The sequence below is a fragment of the Xiphophorus hellerii genome, chromosome 9 (genome assembly GCF_003331165.1).
Source record: "Xiphophorus hellerii strain 12219 chromosome 9, Xiphophorus_hellerii-4.1, whole genome shotgun sequence".
NCBI lineage: Eukaryota > Metazoa > Chordata > Actinopteri > Cyprinodontiformes > Poeciliidae > Xiphophorus > Xiphophorus hellerii.
The window spans coordinates 19,426,489-19,448,737 of record NC_045680.1 but is presented as its reverse complement, the minus strand read 5'-3'; the positions used below and the strand labels follow the sequence as shown (position 1 = coordinate 19,448,737).

At 38.7% G+C, this 22,249-nt stretch overlaps 1 protein-coding gene and 1 long non-coding RNA gene across 3 annotated transcripts in view; one reads left to right on the top strand and one right to left on the bottom strand.

Annotated features, from left to right (window-relative positions):
* Positions 1 to 6,853, bottom strand: part of LOC116726287 (uncharacterized) — a 25,086-nt gene extending 18,233 nt beyond the window's left edge. The window contains exon 1 of the long non-coding RNA XR_004340575.1: positions 31 to 6,853. This is a non-coding gene — a long non-coding RNA (uncharacterized LOC116726287). The remainder of the gene's footprint in view (positions 1 to 30) is intronic.
* cilp2 (cartilage intermediate layer protein 2) overlaps positions 1 to 22,249 on the top strand; it is a 22,508-nt gene extending 259 nt beyond the window's left edge. Inside the window, exons 2-9 of one of the 2 annotated variants that reach the window (XM_032572947.1) lie at positions 7,530 to 7,607; positions 9,250 to 9,519; positions 9,666 to 9,848; positions 10,289 to 10,444; positions 12,066 to 12,383; positions 12,728 to 12,836; positions 13,675 to 13,832; positions 18,908 to 22,249. In XM_032572947.1, coding sequence (XP_032428838.1) covers positions 7,530 to 7,607; positions 9,250 to 9,519; positions 9,666 to 9,848; positions 10,289 to 10,444; positions 12,066 to 12,383; positions 12,728 to 12,836; positions 13,675 to 13,832; positions 18,908 to 21,324 — 3,689 coding nt within the window. In that variant the 3' untranslated portion in view covers positions 21,325 to 22,249. The remainder of the gene's footprint in view (positions 1 to 7,529; positions 7,608 to 9,249; positions 9,520 to 9,665; positions 9,849 to 10,288; positions 10,445 to 12,065; positions 12,384 to 12,727; positions 12,837 to 13,674; positions 13,833 to 18,907) is intronic. The other variant, XM_032572948.1, reaches the window with a different exon arrangement.

Here is a 22,249-nt window from a genome sequence, read left to right as displayed (position 1 = left end):
CAACAACAACCGGTTTACGGCATCACTCACATGTGTAGACCAACTGAGAGCAACTGTAGAGGTTTTTCCGGCTTAGCGACATTCCCTTGAGGATGTCAGGGCAGGACTGCTTCAGAAAAAGTGTCTGGAGGACGATGAGATAAACTTTGTGTGTGTGTGCGTGGGCGGGTGTGGGGGTGTTGGTACTGGTGTGTGTTCCAGATTGAAATGCTGTGGGGACACACTGTGAACCTGTAAACTGATACATTAAGAATTAAAAGTATCAAACATGTTCATGTAAACAAATCAAGAGCAAAGCTTGTCCAATTAAGAGAGTTTAGATATTTAGATAGGCAATGGCTGTGCAGATCTGCAGGCAAATTTGTGAAAGTTATTTACAGTCTTTCAGAAAGACAGTATTGGACTCTGTGGTTACATTCATTACTCTCCTCATTGGCCCTTAATTGCTCGTGTGAAAACAAAAGCTGGTTTCAACCCCAGTGCGATTAGCAACATGTGGGGATGAATGAGGGGATCAGTAAAACTTTCTTTGAGGTTTAACTCACAGTAAAAAAAAAAAGCAAACAAAAAAGGCAAGCTTTAGTTTATAACACATTTCAGCAACAAGACAATTCAAAGTACTTTACACCATAAAAATATAATAGAGTAACCAATTATGAAACAAGCAGTAAACATTGCATTACATGACCCAACCAAACAGCTGTTGCATCATGCTTTTTTTCTTACCATCCCAAAATACAAATCTCAGCTCTGTCCCGTTCACTTGTTCATAATAAAGCGTACGATCATGTGGGATATGACATGCAGTCATAAATGTTGAAAAAAAACAATTGTGTGGAAAAATAGACAAAACGTCACCAAACTTTATGTTTTGATACCTACCTGTTTTGCAACTAGGGGTACATTCAGCTCACCAAATGGGACAAAACTCGATATTGGGTTCACAAAAACAGTAAGAGAGATTAATTTAACAAGATGCGAGGAAGTAATAATGCAATCACTTAGCAATGCTCCTGTGCAGATTTGACAGAGCAACTTTTTGTGGTGTTGGTGGTTGTCATATTTTAATGCCAAAAAGCATTGCAATTTGCATAGAATAATGGTTACATAAATCCTAAACTGTATTTTGAAGAATCTCCATTCAGTGTAGAATCATTCAGTTCAACTTCGATTAGTCGAAATACTTTGGATTTAAACTAGGGTTGATCGGATGTGGTCCGAATATATTTTTAAAAAACCGTCTAAAACTTATAGGAAGCTCTGAAGCAGAGACCAACTTCTTGTTGTAAGATATCAAACGTTTTTCTCACGGTGATTGCAAATTATTTATGTCTTCTCTGTCTTTATGTATCTTTGTCTGTTTCTGCCGAATGTTGGGTCATATTCAATGCCTTTGCTGTCAATCAGCTCACCAAAGTATTTATTAACTGACTCTGTGAAGACAACAGGTCAAACTGAGAATAATTGCCTACTCTCTTACTCCAAATGAAAGTCTGTCAAACGTAAGGATACAGTTTCTCACATTCATTTCCAGGTCTCATAAAAATAGCTTGAGCTTACTTTACCAGGCCAAGTCACATGATGGCAGCAACCCGATAATGTTACCACCATGATAAGGCTTCACATTGTGGCGTTGTGACCTCGTGCCTAAACACATCTTTACATCACTTCCTGTTGTTGTTCCAGTTTTTCCCAACCTTTGGTCCAGCTTGAGCATCTGGCCATTACAATGACCACCTAACACATGAACATCATAAGTGCTCGCCCCTGAATTTCACCTCCTGTTGCTTTGAAAACTCACTGCTCTTCCCAAGTGTCACTTTCTATCCACCTTCCATCTGTTTTCCATTATTATTTTTTTTTTAAGTGAAGGCGCTGGCAGTTCATAAAGGCAATCGAGTGTGAATAGACCATAATAGTCTCCACATCTTGTGGGACTTTCAGGCCTCTGAGTCGTAAATGTCTGGCAGAGGGGTTTGTGCCATATACTGATGAGTAAATCACAAGACCAGCCGACAGAGAAAGAAGATTTATAAATGGTTGTTCACATTGATCTTGACTGAGCAGAACACTCTGACCCTAAAATGGATAATAAACTTTTACGTTTTATGCCATGCTTCTTTAGCGGTACATCCCCACATCTTGTGAGAAGGTGGTGCGTCTTGGCCTTATTTCACTCTCGAATGCTGCGCAGCCAGGCCATCCCCAAAGACATAAACCCGGTCACCTTGGAAACAAGGTGCAATAATCACATAGCAAGTGGCCCTTTTTTTTTTTTTTTTTTTTTTTACACCTGCTGGCTTCGTACTTTCCTAAATGAGAAAATGGAATAAAGGGGGAAGTGAAGGAGCGCAGGTAAAATGGCTTTAGCGTTCTGTTTTCCAACTTTGCTGAAGCGGCCAACTTGCCGACCATTTTATGCCTCCGTTCTGTGTGTTCAATCTACTACTGCAGCATTGACTTCGCAGAACGTCTCCATCTGTCTATTCGTCTTCATCTGCTCTCCTCTTGTTTCTAATCTGTCTCTGCTTCAGGTATTTCTCACAAATACTTTCCCCACCTTTTTCTCTTCTTTTTCCTCACTCCATCAAATTCTGGCCTTCACCTTTCTCTACTTATTCCTCCGTCCTACTCCATCAAACACTATCCTGGCTTTGTTCTCTGTCACTCTCTCCATCCACCCTAAATCCTTGGAGATTTATGGCCCATTTTTTCCATTTAAAGGTGGCAGCTGTTGCTGAATGCCCACCGTATTAGAGGAGTGCTCTGGAACTACCACCCCTTCACATGAATCTTCCAGTCCTCTCTTCTCTCCACATAACTTTAGGCAGACACCAGGGCTACTTCTCCAGATGCTGACCACTGTCTGTTCCAAACACGAAGCCGTCTGGCCAGATGAATTAAATGACTGAGACAAGGACGTCAGTGGATCAAAGAAATATAAATAAATTCACATTAATCCCAAACTGTGTCACATTTTTAAATTCAATATTTTCATTTTCCCATATACACACATGTGTCCAGAACATATTTAAAGCTGCTTTAGTTGAGCTGTTTCATTGTTTTGACCAGAGGTTAAACAGTGTGAGCAGCTGAACTTTTAAACACCTCCCGACTGTTTCAAATCAGCAAAAACAATACGGTGTTCATTAAATACCTAATTTTACCTAATTAGAAAAATGTATCCAGTCAAGCAGTAAGATTGACAGCTACTGTCTAACTTTATTCGCAGTTGAATGTGAATGGGAAACAGTATTTTCAAGCAGTTGGACATTTTTTAAAATATCCTCACATCCAGACAAGAATCAGCAGCAAGTTCAAACCTGTGTCTGGCCCAAGCACCAGCCTGATGGTGTTTTACAAACAGCCTTCTACTTTTACCATTTGAAATATTAACAAAAATATTAACTGAGACTGACCTGATATGACCTGATATGGGCAGCTGGGGAGTTAGCATGGTGTTGAATAACTATGCCTTCTGATATAATTTCTGTATTTTTATAATCTGTTTTTGTGATTACTTACAGTGAATTTAAAAACTCATCGCTTTGTCTCTAATGGGAAAAACGTTTACGATTGCTCAAAAATGCACATGTGCCTTTTCTCTGATAGGAATGTTTGATTGTCACTCTTCCTTCTGTGATGTGAACAGGATGTTAGTTGGTTTTGGTAACTGTCTAGTTACGGCGATAAGACTCAGGAGATTGAAACTACTGCTTTTCTAACTTAATGCAAATGCTAGAGGTGCTACAATGCTGGAAATTCAGTCAGTTTCAGCTGTATTTCTATTTCTACCTTCCTCTTTAATTGCGCTATGCCAACTTCATTTATGTTATGTACATGTTTATCTCTCTCTCCATATAAAATACCTTATTTGTGCTTTGACTGTTAAATAGCCTTGTTCTTTGTCCTTTTTCTATCACATGAGAGAGTTGGGGCCCCTGGCATTCCTCTTTTCTCTGTGCAAGTGCATAAACAACTCTCATATGAAAACATAAACAGAGCATTGCATGCACAGGCTCACACAGACAAATCACTCTCAAGTCGAACATAAAACACTTTTGTACAAACAGATTCACCAAGTAGGACTTTTTTTCAGTTCAAGAGTAGTTATTTTTTTAATCTTCTCCATCATGTAGGGATTTTTAGTATTACAAACAGAATCCAGACCACCTATTTAGGCCTTGTCTGTCTGCCAACATACATCTGGCAAAGACATACCTTCCCAATACGAGTGAAAACATTCTGGGTGCAATTTTAAAAAGTCTTTCATTTTCTCTCTTTGGGAGTTTTTTTTTTTTCTTTCTTCTTTTTTCTTTCAACATAATACAAACACTGGAAACTCCCTCTCACAAAATGAATGAAAGCAAATCTTCAGAAAGTCACAGGTGATTACTAATAGAAGATGTGCTTATGTCCAGCCAAGCTGTAAACCCCAATGTCTAGTTAGTTAAAAACAACAATAGGCTCTGTGGCTCAAGATTAATCTGCACTTAGAAGAAATCCAGTTACTAAAACTGATGTTTGGTGTTTTGTAGCCAGCCTTCTGTCACCAAAGGATCTTGTTACCTAGTCGATGTTTGCTTAGGGTCATTCCAAGATTGACTATGGATGTTTAGGCCACTAGAAGTACTTTAAGTGAACATACCAAATGTCACTGTAAAATAACCACGGTTGTTTGTTGGTCATCTTTCATTTCCATAATCAATATTTGTCCCTAATCCAAAAAAAAGTGAAATAAATGCAGCACGGATCTTCCATTACAAAAGACACTTTTTGTAATGTCTTCAAACACCACTACAAAAAGTGGTGTTTGAAGACATTTTGAATATGTTCCTAATGTAAAATAAATTTATAATAACCTAAAAGCACAAATGAAAAAGGACAAACAAGATATACTTCAGCGGTGAGGCACCTCAAAATGTCATTTTCTAAAGGCTCTGACATACTTCATGGATGTCCATGAGTACGTGTACGAGAGCGTACCATAGCAAAAAGCTTGACTGGAAACAATGTTTTCATCAAACTGTTGCATGTGCAACACCGAGCTGATAAAGTTGAGAATCTGTGCCATCTTGTGGATGAAATGGAGTCCAGTTCTGAAGGGTGTCTGACTGAAGAAATTAGAACAAAAATTTGCAAGATATATCAATCAGAGAACAAAAGGACTTTCAGAGAAGGCAAAATACTTAGTATTTTTACTTAATAACTCAGACACTGAGTAAGGAAGGGTCACTGTGTTGAGCTAAGTCGAATTGTGGAAAATGAAGGAATTTGTCACGAGAAATATAGGAAACCAGTAGGCTTGACCGTGAAATCTCAACCGTCTGTGGACAGTGCACGCGGGTTCCATGTAGAATCTGCACGGCTCACAAAATATGCACAGGACACCCGAGTATGTGTGAGCCTGAAGCAGCAAATAGGAAATCATAAATTGTAACATTTCTCCTTGGGGTTTGAAAAACATGTGTTACTTGCTTCTTGGTGAGGTTAATTCACTCACATACCAGCCACATGAAGCAGTAGCCCTGCAAAAGCCCATGGTCTTTAAAAAGTGTTAATATGTCAGTCAAAAGCACAAAGATCCCAGTGCACTGGGCCAGATTATATACCTGCCATAAGTGAGGCCAGCACTCCAACATTTGCCTTTCTGCTGCACCTAATCTGTGTTCCCTCTCTTAACTTCCCTAAAACTATCAGACACCTTGTAAAACCAGAAGACTTGTTTTGGTGTTTGGTTTTCAATGTGAAACATCTTGAAACGATAATCAGGGGCCAAGAACTTGGCCGTAAATTAACTTGGAGTTGGTGTGAGGGGGAGTAGCGCTGTTATGTAACAAGCCGAAATGCTTCTTTAGAATTTCTTGGAAACAAGTCTGCGTGCGGAGTTGAAAGGATCATTAATGGCCGCAGGTCCGGGTCTCCAAGCTAAGAAGCTAAGTGAAAAGTTGTTTATGTATTCTAAGCTACAGTATCGCAGAGGGAAGAAAATGTGTCATGCATTCTGCAAGCACTTGTTAAATCAGTGAAGACCAATACATAGTGTTGATCATCAGCGAGCATGTGTGTAGGAATGCAATAGCGACATACAAATCACTGCAGAAAAAGAATGATGGGGAAAGTATTTGATTCCACCCGCTGAACTCAATCTGCAGGCAGCAGACACAGCTGCTGAACACATCAATCTGAAGGCATTTCGTTGTGGTTCTCAAGTCAACCCAGTAGTTCAGAGACACAAAGCCATATGGAAAGCGTACAATGGCTTTTTAAAAGCTAAATTAAAAAAGAAAAAAAAAAGAGCACCAATGTTGGTCAGCTGGCTGCCCATGCCAACCTAAAAGTGTACATTATGCAATTCCTAACGTCGTTTTAGAAATGTAACTAAAAGGTTTTAATGGTTGAACCAAAAGAGCTGGCACGACAATAAAGAGCTGAAGCATGCAATAAAACCAGAAGGGACATCGATCAATACTAGTTAATGTGCTGGGATTCTCTTCTCATAAACTCAGCAGTGCTTGTGCCTAATACACACACACACACGCACCCACCCCCGCACACACACGCACACGTGTACATGGTGAGAGGTAGCATACGTAACTTTTTGTTTCCGTCACGCACCATGATATTTTTTTTTTTTTTAGCGGCCCAAATGTAACCCAAAAGAGAAATGTCAAGCAAACAATTGACGTCTTTTGCAACATTAAAAATTAGTGGTGGAGAATAAATGAATCATTGCACATTATGGCATGGAAGAAAATGTCACTGAGTCCCATTTAATAAATCAAAGAGCCAGAAACCTCATATTTCATGTGTTGTTCTTATTTATTACACTACTGCAGCAGGGCATAGAAACAAGACGTTATGAAACAGTGACTCTGAGACGTGTAATAATTGCTGCAGGTATGTGTGTATATAAATGTATAAACGTAAAAATTAAATGTGTTAATGTTTCTTATGTTAGTTAATTTGCATAGGTTTTCTAATGAGCTAAGCTAATGAATGGCAAAATATATAACTTTTGGCATCAAAAAGTTTGTTAGACAGCAGGAAAATAATCAGCTAAGAAATAACATATTTCCACAGATAAAACATTTTTCCAACACAGTTTTTTTTTTTTTTTTCAGAACAACTTCCAGTTTGATACATATCTGAGTTACAGTTTTCATACCAAAAAAATCACTGCTATGCTTACTTTGATTTACCCCGGGGTATTTCTGGATGTTCTATCATTGTTCTTTTATAAACATACATCCATCCATTTTCTAACACCCTTGTCCCTAGTGGGGTCGGGAGGTGCTGGTGTCTATCTCCAGCTAACGTTCCGGACGAGAGGCGGGGTCACCCTGGACAGGTCGCCGGTCTGTCGCAGTTTATAAACATACATTAAACAATAAAGAATTTTAACTAATTAGAGTTCATTTATAGCGGTTACATCTGTTGATGTACAAGGGACCAATGGGACTTTATGACATATTGGGGTATGTTGGGGTATTGATATTAATTTTTTAATTTTTTTACATTGTGTGCAGGCTTATTAAGGACCAGGAACCCATCAGACAGGAGCAAAAGAGTGGTTTTCAATACATTCACAGACTCACAAACAACAGGTATTATGGCTGTTTTTTAAATAATTCTTTTTGTCATAAAAAATATCTCTAACATCTTCTTGTTTGAGATCTGTAAAGAAATTTATGGTTTAGCATGCGACATCTGGGAGCAGACCTTCCCATTTCACTAATGTGAAAATTTACATAAAACTATAAAATTACTTGTACTTTTCACAGGCCTTTTGCAAATCCAAACGCTTTTTACATGCTTCACTTGATGTTCACGACTCCATTACAAGCAGAAAAGTCTAAAAGTCAGCTCAGTACATTTTTAATGGTACTAATTTCCTGTAAAATAAGCAGCCAATGGCTTAAAATCTATGCCCAGAGAACACTTAACCAAATATGTCTTATGAGCAACAACAAACCTACAGTGAGCATGAGAAGAAATGAACAATTGCTCTTTTATTAGGATTCCTCCCTGCGTGGGACTGATTGAAGATGACAATAATTGGAAAGAAATCCACTTGCGTCAAACATTAACTTCATGCCTGTATGAAATAACACAAGGCTCTAACAGACATGAAATTTTATCACTATTCATTTCAAATTTAACTAATCCCCAATGTACTGTCATCTTTAAGGACTACAAATGTTTAAACATCTACAAAGAGTTTTCCTTCTTTCAACATTCCTGTTTTTTTCTTTTGAAAGATCTTTTTAATGGCATAGAATAATTTGTTTAAACTATGTTTATTAGGAAGTGCACTGGTTTTATTCCTTATATTTTCCTTGAACAAGCCGTTAGGCTTAACTCTATATTCCACAGTGTAGAAAAACCATTATATACTAACCCCAAGACAAATTTTGCACAAAAGAAAATAAAATTGTGTTATATTATCAATTTTTTTGTCGTAGTTCTTCTTGTAAATAGTTGTAAATGTTATTGTACTAAATAGCCTGATTATGTTTCTTTAAATGTTGTCACACTTATGAAAAAAATTTCTTTGTGGGTTGAGCTGATGAAAAACTTCCCAAATCTAGAGTGAATGGAGTTGCCTGCATGCAGTCCTCATGTCAACCCTACAATCACTTGTGGGATCACCTTAGATATACACTGTTTGTACCATACTGAACAACACATACACACTGGGTGATTTGAAGCAAACACTGGTGGAAGGACTGGATGCCTTCTCACAGCAGCGGGTGACCAAGCTGTTGACCAGTATGAGAAGAAAGTAGCAGGCTGTTCTGGTTGTTTATTGCTCTATCTTAATCAATCCTTCTTTGAGACATGAATAAATTGTTATACCACAAATGTATCTTCTTTTGTTAAATTCCTACCATTCAATCCACTAAGCAACACAAAACAAGAGTCATTAGCTGAATAACGTGAACAGAATTGGCAGAAAGGATCTGACAAGTTTTACACGGCCCATACCTCATACTCGACTTTGCTGCAACCCTCATATTGATTTTTCTTATGTTTGAAGGGGAACATGCTTTCTAGCGGTTTATGATTTATTGCTAAGGAGGCACTGTTACAATAACAACAATAACAACAACAACAGTGTCTGATCAAAAACAAATGCACTTTTGTGTGTGAAGTATTCCTGCTTCTTTAGAGTAGATGGTGCTTTCCTAGCCATTTCTGGCCATTTCAAACAGTTGGTTTCTATCAGTTTTCTCTGCGTGCCCCCAGGTGTGACTGAGTGGACATCTTGGTTTAACATCGACCATCCTGGTGGGAATGGAGACTACGAGCGCCTGGAAGCAATTCGTTTCTACTACAGAGAGAGGGTTTGTGCTCGGCCCACGGCCATGGAGGCCCGCACCACAGACTGGGTGGCAGCTGCAGACACTGGTGAAGTGGTCCACTCCAGTTTGGAGAAGGGCTTCTGGTGCATCAACAAAGAACAGCCGTACGGTCGAGTCTGTTCCAACTATCATGTTCGCTTTCAGTGTCCTCCAGGTAGTCCTGATAAGAGCAGCCTGTTGCGGCACAAGCTGTCACTTAAACATGTGATGTTATTGTGCACTAGTTTGTCACATAACTGGCCTTTTCTAGTACAGAAACTGATGAATGATTTGAAATCCTAAGATCTCTTGTGTGTGCAGTGCAGAGCTACTGGACCGACTGGAGTGAGTGGGGTCCCTGCTCCACCACGGTTTGCAATGACGTGGGAATCCAAGTTCGGCAGAGGAAATGTGTGAGCGCTCAGCCTATGCCACTTTTGTTCGTACCAGCATGTATAGGACACCATGCGGAGAGGAGGGAGTGCTCCACTCCACCATGCGCAGGTCGGTCAACTGTGACGAGAATTATCCTTACACCTGGCTAAAATTACTGAGCAATTTTTAGATACCAAAATGGATTTGGGTTTTTGATTTAGTCTGAAATAAGACTGTTCATCGGCAGGTTAAACCTTAACATTGTCAATGCAGCATATTGTTGTTCCCTTTATCTTTAACATTCTGACATCCAAAAGTGCTTTTACATGCTCTGTTGACTATCTCTTTTGAGTGGTATGCTCCTAAAAAGCTGACAGACTTTACTTCAAGTAATCATCCATGATATTAATACTTCAACTGTAGCTATAATCAGCTTAATGCTCAAGATACAACAAATTGAAGTGAAGTGTTTTCAGCCAGCAAACACCAATGAATGACTGACAAAAGTACTGAAAAGATTTACTGAAAATAAAGTACCACAAATCCCTCTAATCGCCCTTTTCTTATAGCCAAGTGGAGCCCTTGGAGTCCCTGGGGGAGTTGCTCAGTAACTTGTGGTGGAGGTCGCAGGACAAGGAGAAGAACTTGTGTGAGAACCTCAGAGATGGTGCAGTGTCCTGGACGACCTGCTGAGGTCCAGAAATGTGGAAGAAGTCGATGTCCTAGTAAGCTCAGACTTTTTTAGATATTGTGTAAAATGTCTTTACACAGTTTTATGTTAAAAGTTCACTTTCAAACAGCAAAAAAGCATCAAAATCTCTACAATTTTGTTATGTTTTTAAAGTCAAACAACACAGTTCAACTCTGAAATTGAGATAAAAATTGACTTTTTTTAATATCAATCAATCAATCAATCAATCAATCAATCAATCAATCAATCAATCAATCAATCAATCAGTCCTATTTGTTTAGACACAATAATGGCCCATAAGGGTTAGGGTTAGGGGCTAACCCTATAGCAAGAAACAGACAGAATAAAGAATAAAGTATTATCATGTCATTCCAAGAGGGAAAAACCTCCCTGAGGCTAATTATGTAAAATTCACATTTCAAATAAGTTCATTTCTTATAAAAGTATTTTGGAAACCTTATGTAATTGACAATTTGTTTGACTTACAAAATTATATTTGAGTAATAGGAGCTGGGCATGTTTTTAACAGGAATGAAAAGGATAACAAATGATCTTCTGGGTTTGGTTAAGTTACCAAACTGTTGCTAAAATGCAACAGCTGTTGCCAGGAGTCAAGAAATTGGACGAAACAACAGCAGCAGACTGTCTGATAATAATATATATATATTTACAGTTGTTAATCAGGAGCACACTGACTCTGTTGTTATTAAAGCCATGGGACCTTGTTGTGGTGACTGACATGCCAGCACTTCATTCAGGTCGAGCACAACAATCGACACTGTGTACAAGTCCAGAAAATACTGCAGGCCCTTTCTCCAAAAAGTAGTCAGGAGTTTTTGTTAGTTAGGAGAAATGAAGCTCGTTTGTTGTGGCAACGTTTTGCACAAATAATATTTTTTTCATCCACTTGGCAGATTGCAACTTTTCCTCTGAAATCCTCCCACTTAAAACCAAACCATTTCCAGGCCCACATCTTGCAACAAGCTCCAAACAATATGCTGTTATGATGACTGCAAAGCTGCTCATTTTTAATAAAGTCGTTAAGCTGAGGTGCACCTGACCATGTGAAATATAAACCAAGTTGCTTTATAGTAAAAATAAGAATTTTGATATGACTGACAGTTCATTACTATAAACAAATGTTAATGTGGTACTGACAAATATGCACAACATCATCACATTTTAGATTTTTACTCAAAAGAGGTTGACAATATACAATCATAATTAACTAGTTTGGCTATGTTATTGAGTAACCAAAGCATTTCTAATTGTAGTTTTAAATTTCTATCGGCCTTGTGAGAGTGATGGATGGTCCTCTATTAGCGTCCATGCCATGACTGTATGTGTTTTTCATAAATAAAAAAAATTTCCATTGAAGCAAACTTGCTTTTTTTTTTTAATTAAGGGAAACGTCAAAGAACTTTCTTTCAGCCAGCTGACCGGCACTATGCAGCAACAGCTGCAATAAGGACTCTGCTGCATTCCTCTCTCATTAGAATGACTTTAAGACATAGAAACAATGTTATGGAAGATGATATTACTAACCATAAACCATAATATTTTAACACTGTGATTCCAAATGTTTTTCATTTCTATTCTTCAGCATATTTTTCACACTTTACGTACTGTATGTCTTAATGGGTTTATTACAACAGCCACATGCAAGCTGAAGTGCTCTGAAGGCCAACCCAGTGAGGACTGCAGCATTTGTGTCTGTGAAGGCCACATGCTGTTCGGAGACATCCAAACTGTGACCGGAGTCCCTGTGGCAGGGGCCAGCGTGGCTCTGACCAGCCACCCTAAAGTGATCCGGACTCTTACAGACGTGAAAGGGCAGTTCACACTATCAGGAGTCTGCTCCTCTGGCTCCACCTCCATTTCCATCAACAAAGAGAAGTTTGTGCCAGTGGTCGTCTCTACTTTCAGTAACGCTACAGGGATTTCCTGGCTACGGGCTGTCCTCACGTCAGCTGGTGAGTGCCAGTAGATGGAGTAGATAGATTTGATTAGGTGTTGACGGATAGCCATGAAAAAACATTTCCTGATGCTGATTGTTTTTATTGGGCAAATCCTACTTTCAGACAAATAAAATACCACAAAGTCAAGCCCAGACCACCTATATAGTTGTGAAGAAACCCGATAATGTTAGAACTGTGCTGCTTTGAGACTGTAATTCCCTTAACAAGTTTTTAAAAGCCCAGAGACCAATGTGAGAACAAAGTGCCTGTCGGGCTGAGTTTTAAGAGCTCTGTAAGCTTCTGTCTCACCATGCACAGAAAACAGGTGTATAAGATTTGTGCTTTTACACCTTCCACAGAAAAGCCATATGTCGTGAAGCACCCAGAAGACAAAGTGCGTTACGAGGGAGGAAGGGCGCTGTTGTGCTGCTCGGCTACAGGATCACCAGCTCCAGACAAATACTACTGGTAAGAAGAACAGCAGTTTTATGCAGTAATACACACAATGGTATGTTAGGGGTGAGAGGAACGGGTCTTTTTTCAAAGTAAAAATAAACTGAAAGGGGAATTTTAAAAAAATGACATGCTTCATGAAAGATCAAATGTAATAGTTAAAGCAGACTAAAAATACAGAATTAAATGTTAAATGGTCTGAATTTATATTACATTCATCATGCTTTTCTGAACATACCAACCATTCAGCGTGTTTTAACTTGTCATGTTCATCCAATCTCTCTCACACATCAATACAGAGATCAGGTTTAAATTCCTTGCCAATGGGTACATCTACATGTGGTAGGGAGAAGCTGGAACTGAACCTGTAACTTCCAGATTGCAAAAAGTCTACTCTTCCAACTGAGTCACAATCACCACAGTGTAAATGTACATGCAAAGTAATTGTAAAGATTTTAAGAAACAATTCTGAGTTTAAATTATTTCAGTTTTTACAGCCGATGTGCCGATAGATTTCTCTTCCTGGTCCAGAAGAAGCATTAACAAATAAAAATGCTCAAATTTAACCAGAGTTGAGCATTACATTTGCAAATGAATGTGCTTGGTTAACATTTTAATTTCATTGGATATGGTCACATACAACAGGACTGAATTTATTTGGATTAAAGTAAAGTTTTAGGCCAGCCAGACTTGTAGTAAGAATCATTAATAAAAACTTACAAAACATGTAGCCTTCACCTCTACTAAGAATTGTATGTGCTGACTTAAGGAGCTTTATTAAGAAATCAAAATCTAAATAAACTAAAGTAATCTGTGTCCTTTGTATCTCTACATTTCTATAAAAATAAACCAGGTACCACAATGGGACGTTGCTGGATAAGAACATGTATAAGTATGGAAAAGACCTTGTGCTACGAGACCTAAAGCTAGAGCAGTCCGGGGAGTACTACTGCAAAACCAGCAACGCTGCAGGCACCATCAAGTCGTCCCCAGCTCACCTTACTGTGATTGGTACGTACAGACTTAAGGAGAATATAAAACATAAAACCTCGTTTCACAATAAAAACGTCTTTCTTCTAAATGCAAATATAGATTCACGCTGCTTTTTATTCTTTTCAATGTTTTTTTTAATCAATGAAATCACTGATGTCAAAGCTGACCAACAGTGTTGATTTTCATAAGAAAGCAACACACAGCATTTTCCGATAAAAAGCAACACTTTGTTTTTGCTTGCAGGTAAAGCAGATTTATCCTATATGCAACATTGTTTTTGCAGTAAGAAGCCAATTTCTCGTACATTGCATTTCCTCTTTATCAGCTCCAAAGGAAAACATTTTGACATGATGATGGCGAGATGCTAGGTGGGATTATGACTCAGGATGACTCTTATCCTGGTGAATTTGACAATGACGTATTGAATTTTCCACAGGCTCAAGTAAAACCACTGACAGAAACCAAACAACCACAAATAATTTGACTGTATAAAAAACAGCCGCTGCTAAAATTGAATACACCCTTTGAGAGGAATGCCAGACCTGGGCTACATTCAAGTCATCCATGAGGCATGTTGATGCATTAAGAAGAATCATACAAAACCACAGTGCTCACAAACCCCAGGAAAGAGAGAGTCACCTCACACCAAGTGGAAAAAGCAAAAGAAAGTAAAAATAGCAGGGAAATCTAACTGAGCTAAGGGATTAGGTTTTATTTTGTTTACATTTGTTTGAAATACAGTCTTCTCATGATGGATTTTTTTTTTTTTTATCGTTTGAAGTGGCTCTAGGTGCAGAAAACCCCAGACGGCAGTTTTTCCTCCAACATGCAGTGCATAAACTAAACTCTACATGTTCCTCTCTCAATCAAGGAACAAAATGTTGCCACATCAAGGAGGGAGAACTACAGTGCCCTCTTTGCCCCCTTGTATATTATACTATTCTTTTTCATTTTTGTTTCACATTTTATACAGTCAAGCAAGTTTTATACCAGACAATGGCAACCTAAATAAACCGAAAAGAGTGATTTTAAAAAGATGATTTCATTTAAGAAAGCCAAAAAAATGATGTATATGAAACACAAATTACCCCTTAAACCAGTTTTTTTTGACCTACTAATTCTATGTGCTACTCTTTAAGACAATACCTGCTATCAAACATTTCTAACAACGGACATTAAGTGTTACGCTGGTGTGGAGGAATTTTAGCTCACACTTGCCACATTGAAGGGTTTTCAAGTAAGAGCAACCTGTTTACTGTCCTTCTACATCTCAATTAGAAATTAGATAGAAGTCTGGACATTTTACCAAGTTAATCCAGAACTATAATTGGACTCTTTTTGAGTTATTCAAAGGTGGTTTTCAATTCAGCTCATAATATTTATTCCAAAGGGAAATTATATGTTGTTGTAACTCATATCATCCAAGTATCTTCAAATAGTGGTTGGATGGTGATGTTGTGGGCAGAAAAGATCTCCAGTAGCAGTCAATCTTGCAACAAATCTGAAGAGGCTTTTAACTGAATGGTAAATTGCCTGTACTTGTATAGCAATTTATCAAATCCAGAGGACTCCAAAGCCTCTTCACACACTGATGGTGGCAAGCTACTAGTTTGCAACCACAGCTGTCCTGGAGCAGTTTGACGGAAACAATACTACCACACACTAGCTCAATCAGTGACCACCACTGGCAGGCAAGACAGGCGAAGTGTCTCGCCAAGAACACAACAAAGGAGATGGATGGAACAGCAACTCAAACCAGCAAACCACCGATTATGGGATGAACTTCTAACACCGTCACCACCATTGCACCAGAAGGCTGTTGCTGTATGATAGTTCAGTTTCCAGGCAGCAGATAATATTCCATAGTGAAATGTCCTGGATGATACCATCAGTTGTTGGCAAGCACTACTAATCCACCTCATTTGCTTTTGCCACTTCTCTTTAAATATTTGTCTGGCCGAATGGTTAGAAAGCCGGGTAAAGAGGCGTTGGAGTCGAGGATATGATCCTTTCCCGTAATGATTGTTGGAAGAGACGGTTTTAGCTTCCCACTCAAAGCCTCTTTTCTAACTTGTCTGGGATTTGGGTTAGGAGTTCAAGTATTATTTGGGCTTTTGAGATGCTAATCAGCTGCTCTCAGTTGTAAAAACAATATGTTGTAGCCACAGCTATGCATCATAGCAACTGTCTGGAAGTTTAAAAAATGCAAAAAATATTTCCAGCTGCACAGTATCCAATTGCAAAGGGAATAATTGCCCAGACATTCAATGCGTGAACCAAAGAAATTATGAACAAAGGCCTCTAACAGGACATATCAGTAATGTAATGTAACAGAGTTAATGTAACAGAGCTACTCCAACATGATGCCACCATTAACATAAAATATTCTTCATTTATTTATTGTGTATTTAAAAATCTCCACATTTTCAGGTTTCTATTTAATTAAAATTTTATTTTATCTGTAGGTACTTTATTTATATGCAGTTGTTTATGTTGTTTTTAGATACATGTTTTACTCAATGGGGTATTTTTTGATACTTTACTGCTGTAATAAGAGAATTTCCTCACTGTGGGATTAATAAAGGACTATTTTATTAGCAAAGCAATCCAAGATCTAAGCTCTAGATTCTGATGTTTGCATTTCTATAACTCAATTCTAGAGCTTTCTAATTTGCTTTATATCATTGTTATCGCAACTACATAACGGAGACCCACATGAGCTTTAGTCTGTTACCTGATGGCTAGACATTTCCCTTCTGGATTGTCTTCTGCAGAGCAGAACTGATTGTTTTTTAATAATGGGAGATCACTAAGGTTGTGAAACACAAAAGCAACCCTAGGACATCATTCTACTACCAACATGTCTGACAGTTTCATGTTCTTTGGGTTCTTTTTAGTAAACAATGGTTTCAGGGGGCGTGCTGTGGTGGCGCAGGGGGTCAGCACGCCCCACCTTTGGAGGCCTTAGTCCTCGACGCTGACATCGCGGGTTAGACTCCCGGTCCCGACGACCTTTGCCGCATGTCTTCTCCCCTCTCCTCGCCCTCTTTCCTGTCTGCCTACTGTCGCAAAAAATACAAGCCACTAGAGTCGCAAAAACTCTTTGGAGAAAAACAAACAAACAATGGTTTCAGTATTAGAGCGCTCCAGAATGCAATTTTTTAATTTTAAAAAAAAATCAGATCTGTTTCTTATTGTTGAATCAAGAATACTAACCTTAACTAAGGCTGGAAAGGAGTTTTATGGTCTTCAAAGACCTTCGGTGACCTTTTGGATGAGTTGTTGATGAGCTCTTGGAGTAGTTTTGGTGTGCCAACCATTCCTGAGAAGGTTCACCACTGCCCCACATTTTCCCCATTTGTCAACAATGGTTCTCACAGTGGTTCACTACAGTCCCAAAATCTTAGAAATTACTTTGCAACTTACTTTGGACTTGTAGATATCAGCCTCTTTTTTTCTAATTTGTTCTCGTGTTGCTTTATCATATATTTTACTTGACTTCATGCTGTCAAACAAGTTCTGTTAAAGTGAATTCTTAAATCTTCACTTTAGAGTAGTTATGCCTTGGTTGGATTTGTGAAATTAAATCAAAGAATGTGGTAAATCATAATTAATTTGTGATTAAACAAGAGAACCAATGACTTTCTCATGCAGGGTTTAGTTTTCCCTTGAAAAATGAAAAAAGGAATTTGAAAAACTGCTTTGTATTTACTCCAAGACAAGAAACATTCAATTGTGACAAAAAAAAGTTAAAACAGTTCAAATCTAAGAGGGAGCAAATACATTTTTACAGCACTGTAGATAGAGCCTATTCTCCATGGTTCTTGTTAGGTAAGGCACAAGACAGAGCAATTTCCCTCAGGCAACAAATAAATCCCTGCAGCCCAAAGTTCATTGTCACAGGAGACTCCAGCATGCGAGAAGAATAACATCTCCACCTCAGAGGAGAAGTACATGTACTAGTCTTGAGATAAATAATTTGTTTTTGTGTTTACATTTTTAATTTGAACACTAATAAACTATCTTAATCATAATCGGAGCTGGCTCAAGACATAAGTGAACTAAACTGCTAAAACCTCAAAAACCATTTGAGGCCCACATGAATCCTTGAATTTTAGATTTAAAAAAATGTTATTTGTTGATTAGGAATGAGAATTCTATTTTATTTGATTTGATTTGCCGGCTTCCCAAGTTAAATATTAAATTTGTTTTACAATGTATATTAAAATTTAAAGTAACTGATTATTTTCCAAACAGTAATGTTCATTTAGTTTATTGTTATTTTAACATGGTTATAAATTGTTGCCACAAGTCTTATCTTTCTTGTGTTGCAGCTCAGTTTTTTTCACAAATACATTTCATTAAATAATAACTAATTATTTGTGATTGCTTTTAAGCTCAGCTAATTCAGCTTGGCCTCCTCCCCCAAATCCACCAGATCTTTATTGAAACAATGTTGTTGGTGGTGAAGTTCTTAATATGAAAAGGGACCCCGAATTAAATTCAGCATACATAATTAGTTAGACAGGTCTCATATTAGGAAAAGCAGCAGAAATGCAGCACTTACATAATCATATGCCAAAGGAAGCTTATCTTGTCTTGCTACATCCACCAATTATTTGGAAATTGAGGGGTACCTAACAAGAGGATGATTGAATTTCAGGATATCAAGTGCAGTAATTATATTTCAAGTATCTAGCTAAACAATTACTGCTTTAAAAAAAAAATTTCAATTTAAATGATCTGTAAATACATGTTCAGTTCATGTGTAATAATAATCTAACCCATGCTTCACTCTCCTAGTTAGACACGTTGATGCCAATTTTTCTGTGTGTGCTCTACAGAATAGGTTATGTGACTTTCTTTGCAGTTTGAATAATCAATATGAATGTAAACATGTCCATTAATTTTATTTTACCATATTAGGTCTAATATACAGTATTATTCCAAACAGAACGTCTGTCAGATGCTAGCAAATGAAGAAACTGAAACCACTGTAATTGTAACATTCTTCTCGATAACATTTGAGTTGTAAGGATTGCATCTCAATATTGTGCCACACATCTTAACGCTGGATATAATCTAATTCACAGCTAACGGATCACCAGCATGCAATGCCACTCCTGAAATGCACCTCATCAGATTACCAATGGACTGCGTTCAACCTGGCACTCACTCCAAGTACTACAATGCTGGTCGATGCTCTCACAACAAATGCCCGGGATCCCTCGACTTTGACATGCGGTGCAGAGACGGAGCTGGGTTCTGCTGTGGTGTCCAGGAAATGGAGAGTCGAAACATTGACTGTGGTACCTACAAACTCCCCATACGAGCGGTGAAACAGTGCAGCTGTCAGAGGTGTGTGCAACCTACCGTGCTGGTTCGTGGCCGAGTTGTGGCAGCTGACAATGATGAGCCTCTGCGATTTGGGCATATTTATATTGGTAAAGATAGAGTAGGCACCACAGGATACCAGGGAGGGTTTACATTGCAAATTACTCCAGATACACAAAGATTGGTGGTAAATTTTGTTGACCCTACTCAAACGTACATTGACACTCCAAAGGTGTTCATTTTTGACAAGAAAAGTGGCTCCATCTATCATAATGTGAAAGTGATGAGAAAGCAAACACCAGTTGATATAAATCCAGCAGAGACCAATTTTATAGACCTTGGGGAAATTAAAGGGGAAGACCCAATAGGGCAACTGGTCATTCCACCCCACTCCTTCCTTAAAGACAACGGAGAAATCTACGAGGGGACAGTGAAAGCCAGCGTCACATTTATTGATCCAAGAAACATAACGACAGCAGCAGCAGCCCCTGGTGACCTCAACTTTGTGGATGAAGAGGGTGACATGCTGCCATTAAGGACCTACGGCATGTTTTCAGTTGACTTTAGAGATGAGACCAGCAAGGAGGTTCTTGGGACAGGGGCAGTCCAAGTTCTCCTTGACACGCAGCATGTTAAAATGCAAGAGCACATTCCCACAATGAAGCTGTGGTCTTTAAACCCAGATACTGGTGTCTGGGAGGAGGAAAGTGATTTCTCCTACAGCACAACAACTACTGGTGGTCATGGACGAAGCAAGCGTGAGGAGCGTACCTTTCTAATAGGCAACATGGAGATTAGAGAACGTAGGCTCTTCAATTTAGACGTGCCTGAAAACAGGCGCTGTTATGTTAAAGTGCGTGCCTACATGAGTGAAAAGTTCCTTCCTTCAGAACAATTGGAGGGAGTTGTTATCAGTTTGATAAACTTGGAGCCCAAACCTGGTTATTCATCTAATCCCAGGGCATGGGGTCGGTTTGACAGTGTCTTAACCGGACCCAACGGGGCTTGTTTGCCTGCTTTTTGTGATGCCATGAGACCGGATGCTTACACTGCTTATGTCACAGCCATACTAGGTGGAGAGGAGCTGGAAGCAGCTCCGTCTTCCCCTAAGATGAATCCAAACATCATTGGAGTTTCCCAACCTTATCTAGATAAGTTAGACTACCAGCGTTCTGATCATGAGGATCCAGCTCTAAAGAAAACTGCATTCAGAATTAATTTGGCAAAGCCTAACCAGAACAATTTTGATGAGACAAACGGACCAATATATCCTTATCAGAATTTATTAGCTTGTGAAAATGCTCCTGTGGACGCAAACCATTTCAGATTTTTCAGAGTGGAAAAGGACAAGTATGAATACAATGTTGTTCCTTTTGAGGAGAATGACTTGACAACCTGGACGGGAGACTACCTCTCTTGGTGGCCTAACCCCCAGGAGTTTAGAGCATGCTTCATCAAAGTCAAGATTCATGGCCAGAAGGAAGTGATGGTCCGGTCAAGGAATCTGGGAGGAACACATCAAGAGACAAGGGGCAAACTTTATGGTATTAGAGACATTCGCAGTACCCGTGACATGCGAGAGGCTAACACCTCAGCTGCATGTGTTGAGTTCAAATGTAGTGGCATGTTGTTTGATCAAGCGGAGGTGGACAGATCACTCATATCGTTGATTCCACAAGGTAGTTGTCGAAGGATTAGTACCAATGGCCTTCTACAGGAATATCTCATTAAACATCCGCCAGTTGCTCAAAACAACGAATCACATGCATTCACCATGTTAGCCCCCGTTGATCCATTAGGACACAACTATGGCATCTACACAGTCACAGACCAGAATCCCAGAGTTGCCAAAGAGATCGCCATTGGCCGTTGCTTTGATGGCACCTCTGATGGTTTCTCAAGAGAGATGAAGTCAGACTTTGGTGTGGCACTGACCTTTAGCTGTCCAGAGAAAAAAATTAACAGAGAAAGCCTCTTCCAGCGTCTGCAGACCAATCCGGGTCAAACATTGTCTCAGATGGCAAGGGACATGAGGGAAATGGAGGGTCTGCAGGTGCAGAGATCATCAACCCAGGTCGTAGCTTTTCCTTCAGAGCAGCGGGGAAGGACCCAAAGTCGGCGAGCTAGTTCTGCAACCAGAAGGAGAGCATCCATGCGAGCACAACAGCGCCAATAGATGTGTCATGAAGTAGGTTATCTACAGTATGTTTACCATGATGGTAATGTTGAAATGGTCAATGCCTTCTTTTTTTAATTCCTTGCACACTAGTGAAGACTAATTTGAAGGCCCTACATCTAGACAGTAACGGTTGCCTGTCTAATCAAAAGTATGACTTCCTGACAGAAAAAAAACAAAAACAAATTAAAAGACTGAGACATATGGGCAAAATCTAGTGTAGATCATTTGTCTTATAGTAACTTGAATGTTTTGGTTTTGTTAAATTTGCTTCATTTCTCTTATAAAAGGTAAATATCACTTGACTCTTCATGACTTAGTGCCTTGTATTTATTTTTTTTGCCTATGTTCTAATTTTATGAATGAATATGCAATATTAACAGTGGACCTAAGAGCTTTTTATGGGGTGCATATGTGGGATTTTATTTCACAGACATCTTTTAATGCTTAATCTAAAACCAAACTTTCAAACATAAATACTTTAGTAAACCAAAGTACTTCCTAACTGTAAGCTGCCAATGCACTCATACTTTCAAGATCCAACATAAGGTCTTTGCTGACAGATACTGGGCCTGTTTTCCACAAATTTGTAAACTCTTTCCACCGACAGAAGGTCAGTCCAAATCAGTGTGGTATGACATGCCAAGATGAGTAAGAAGGATCATTTTAGACATACTCAATAACGTTTCACCAAAAGTAATTCAGCCAAATGTTTGTCCCCACCTACTTCAAATGTGCCAGACCACAGTTGTCACTTAGACAAACATGGATGTCATTAGAGGCAATTCATGAAAGGAAAATAAATTATTGCTAAAGTATGAAATAATTTCCTATGCACATTCCAGATAAACATACAAACAAACTAAATATAATCTAAACAATGAATTTGTATTTCTTTCCTCTTACAGTAAGAGACTTAAACAAG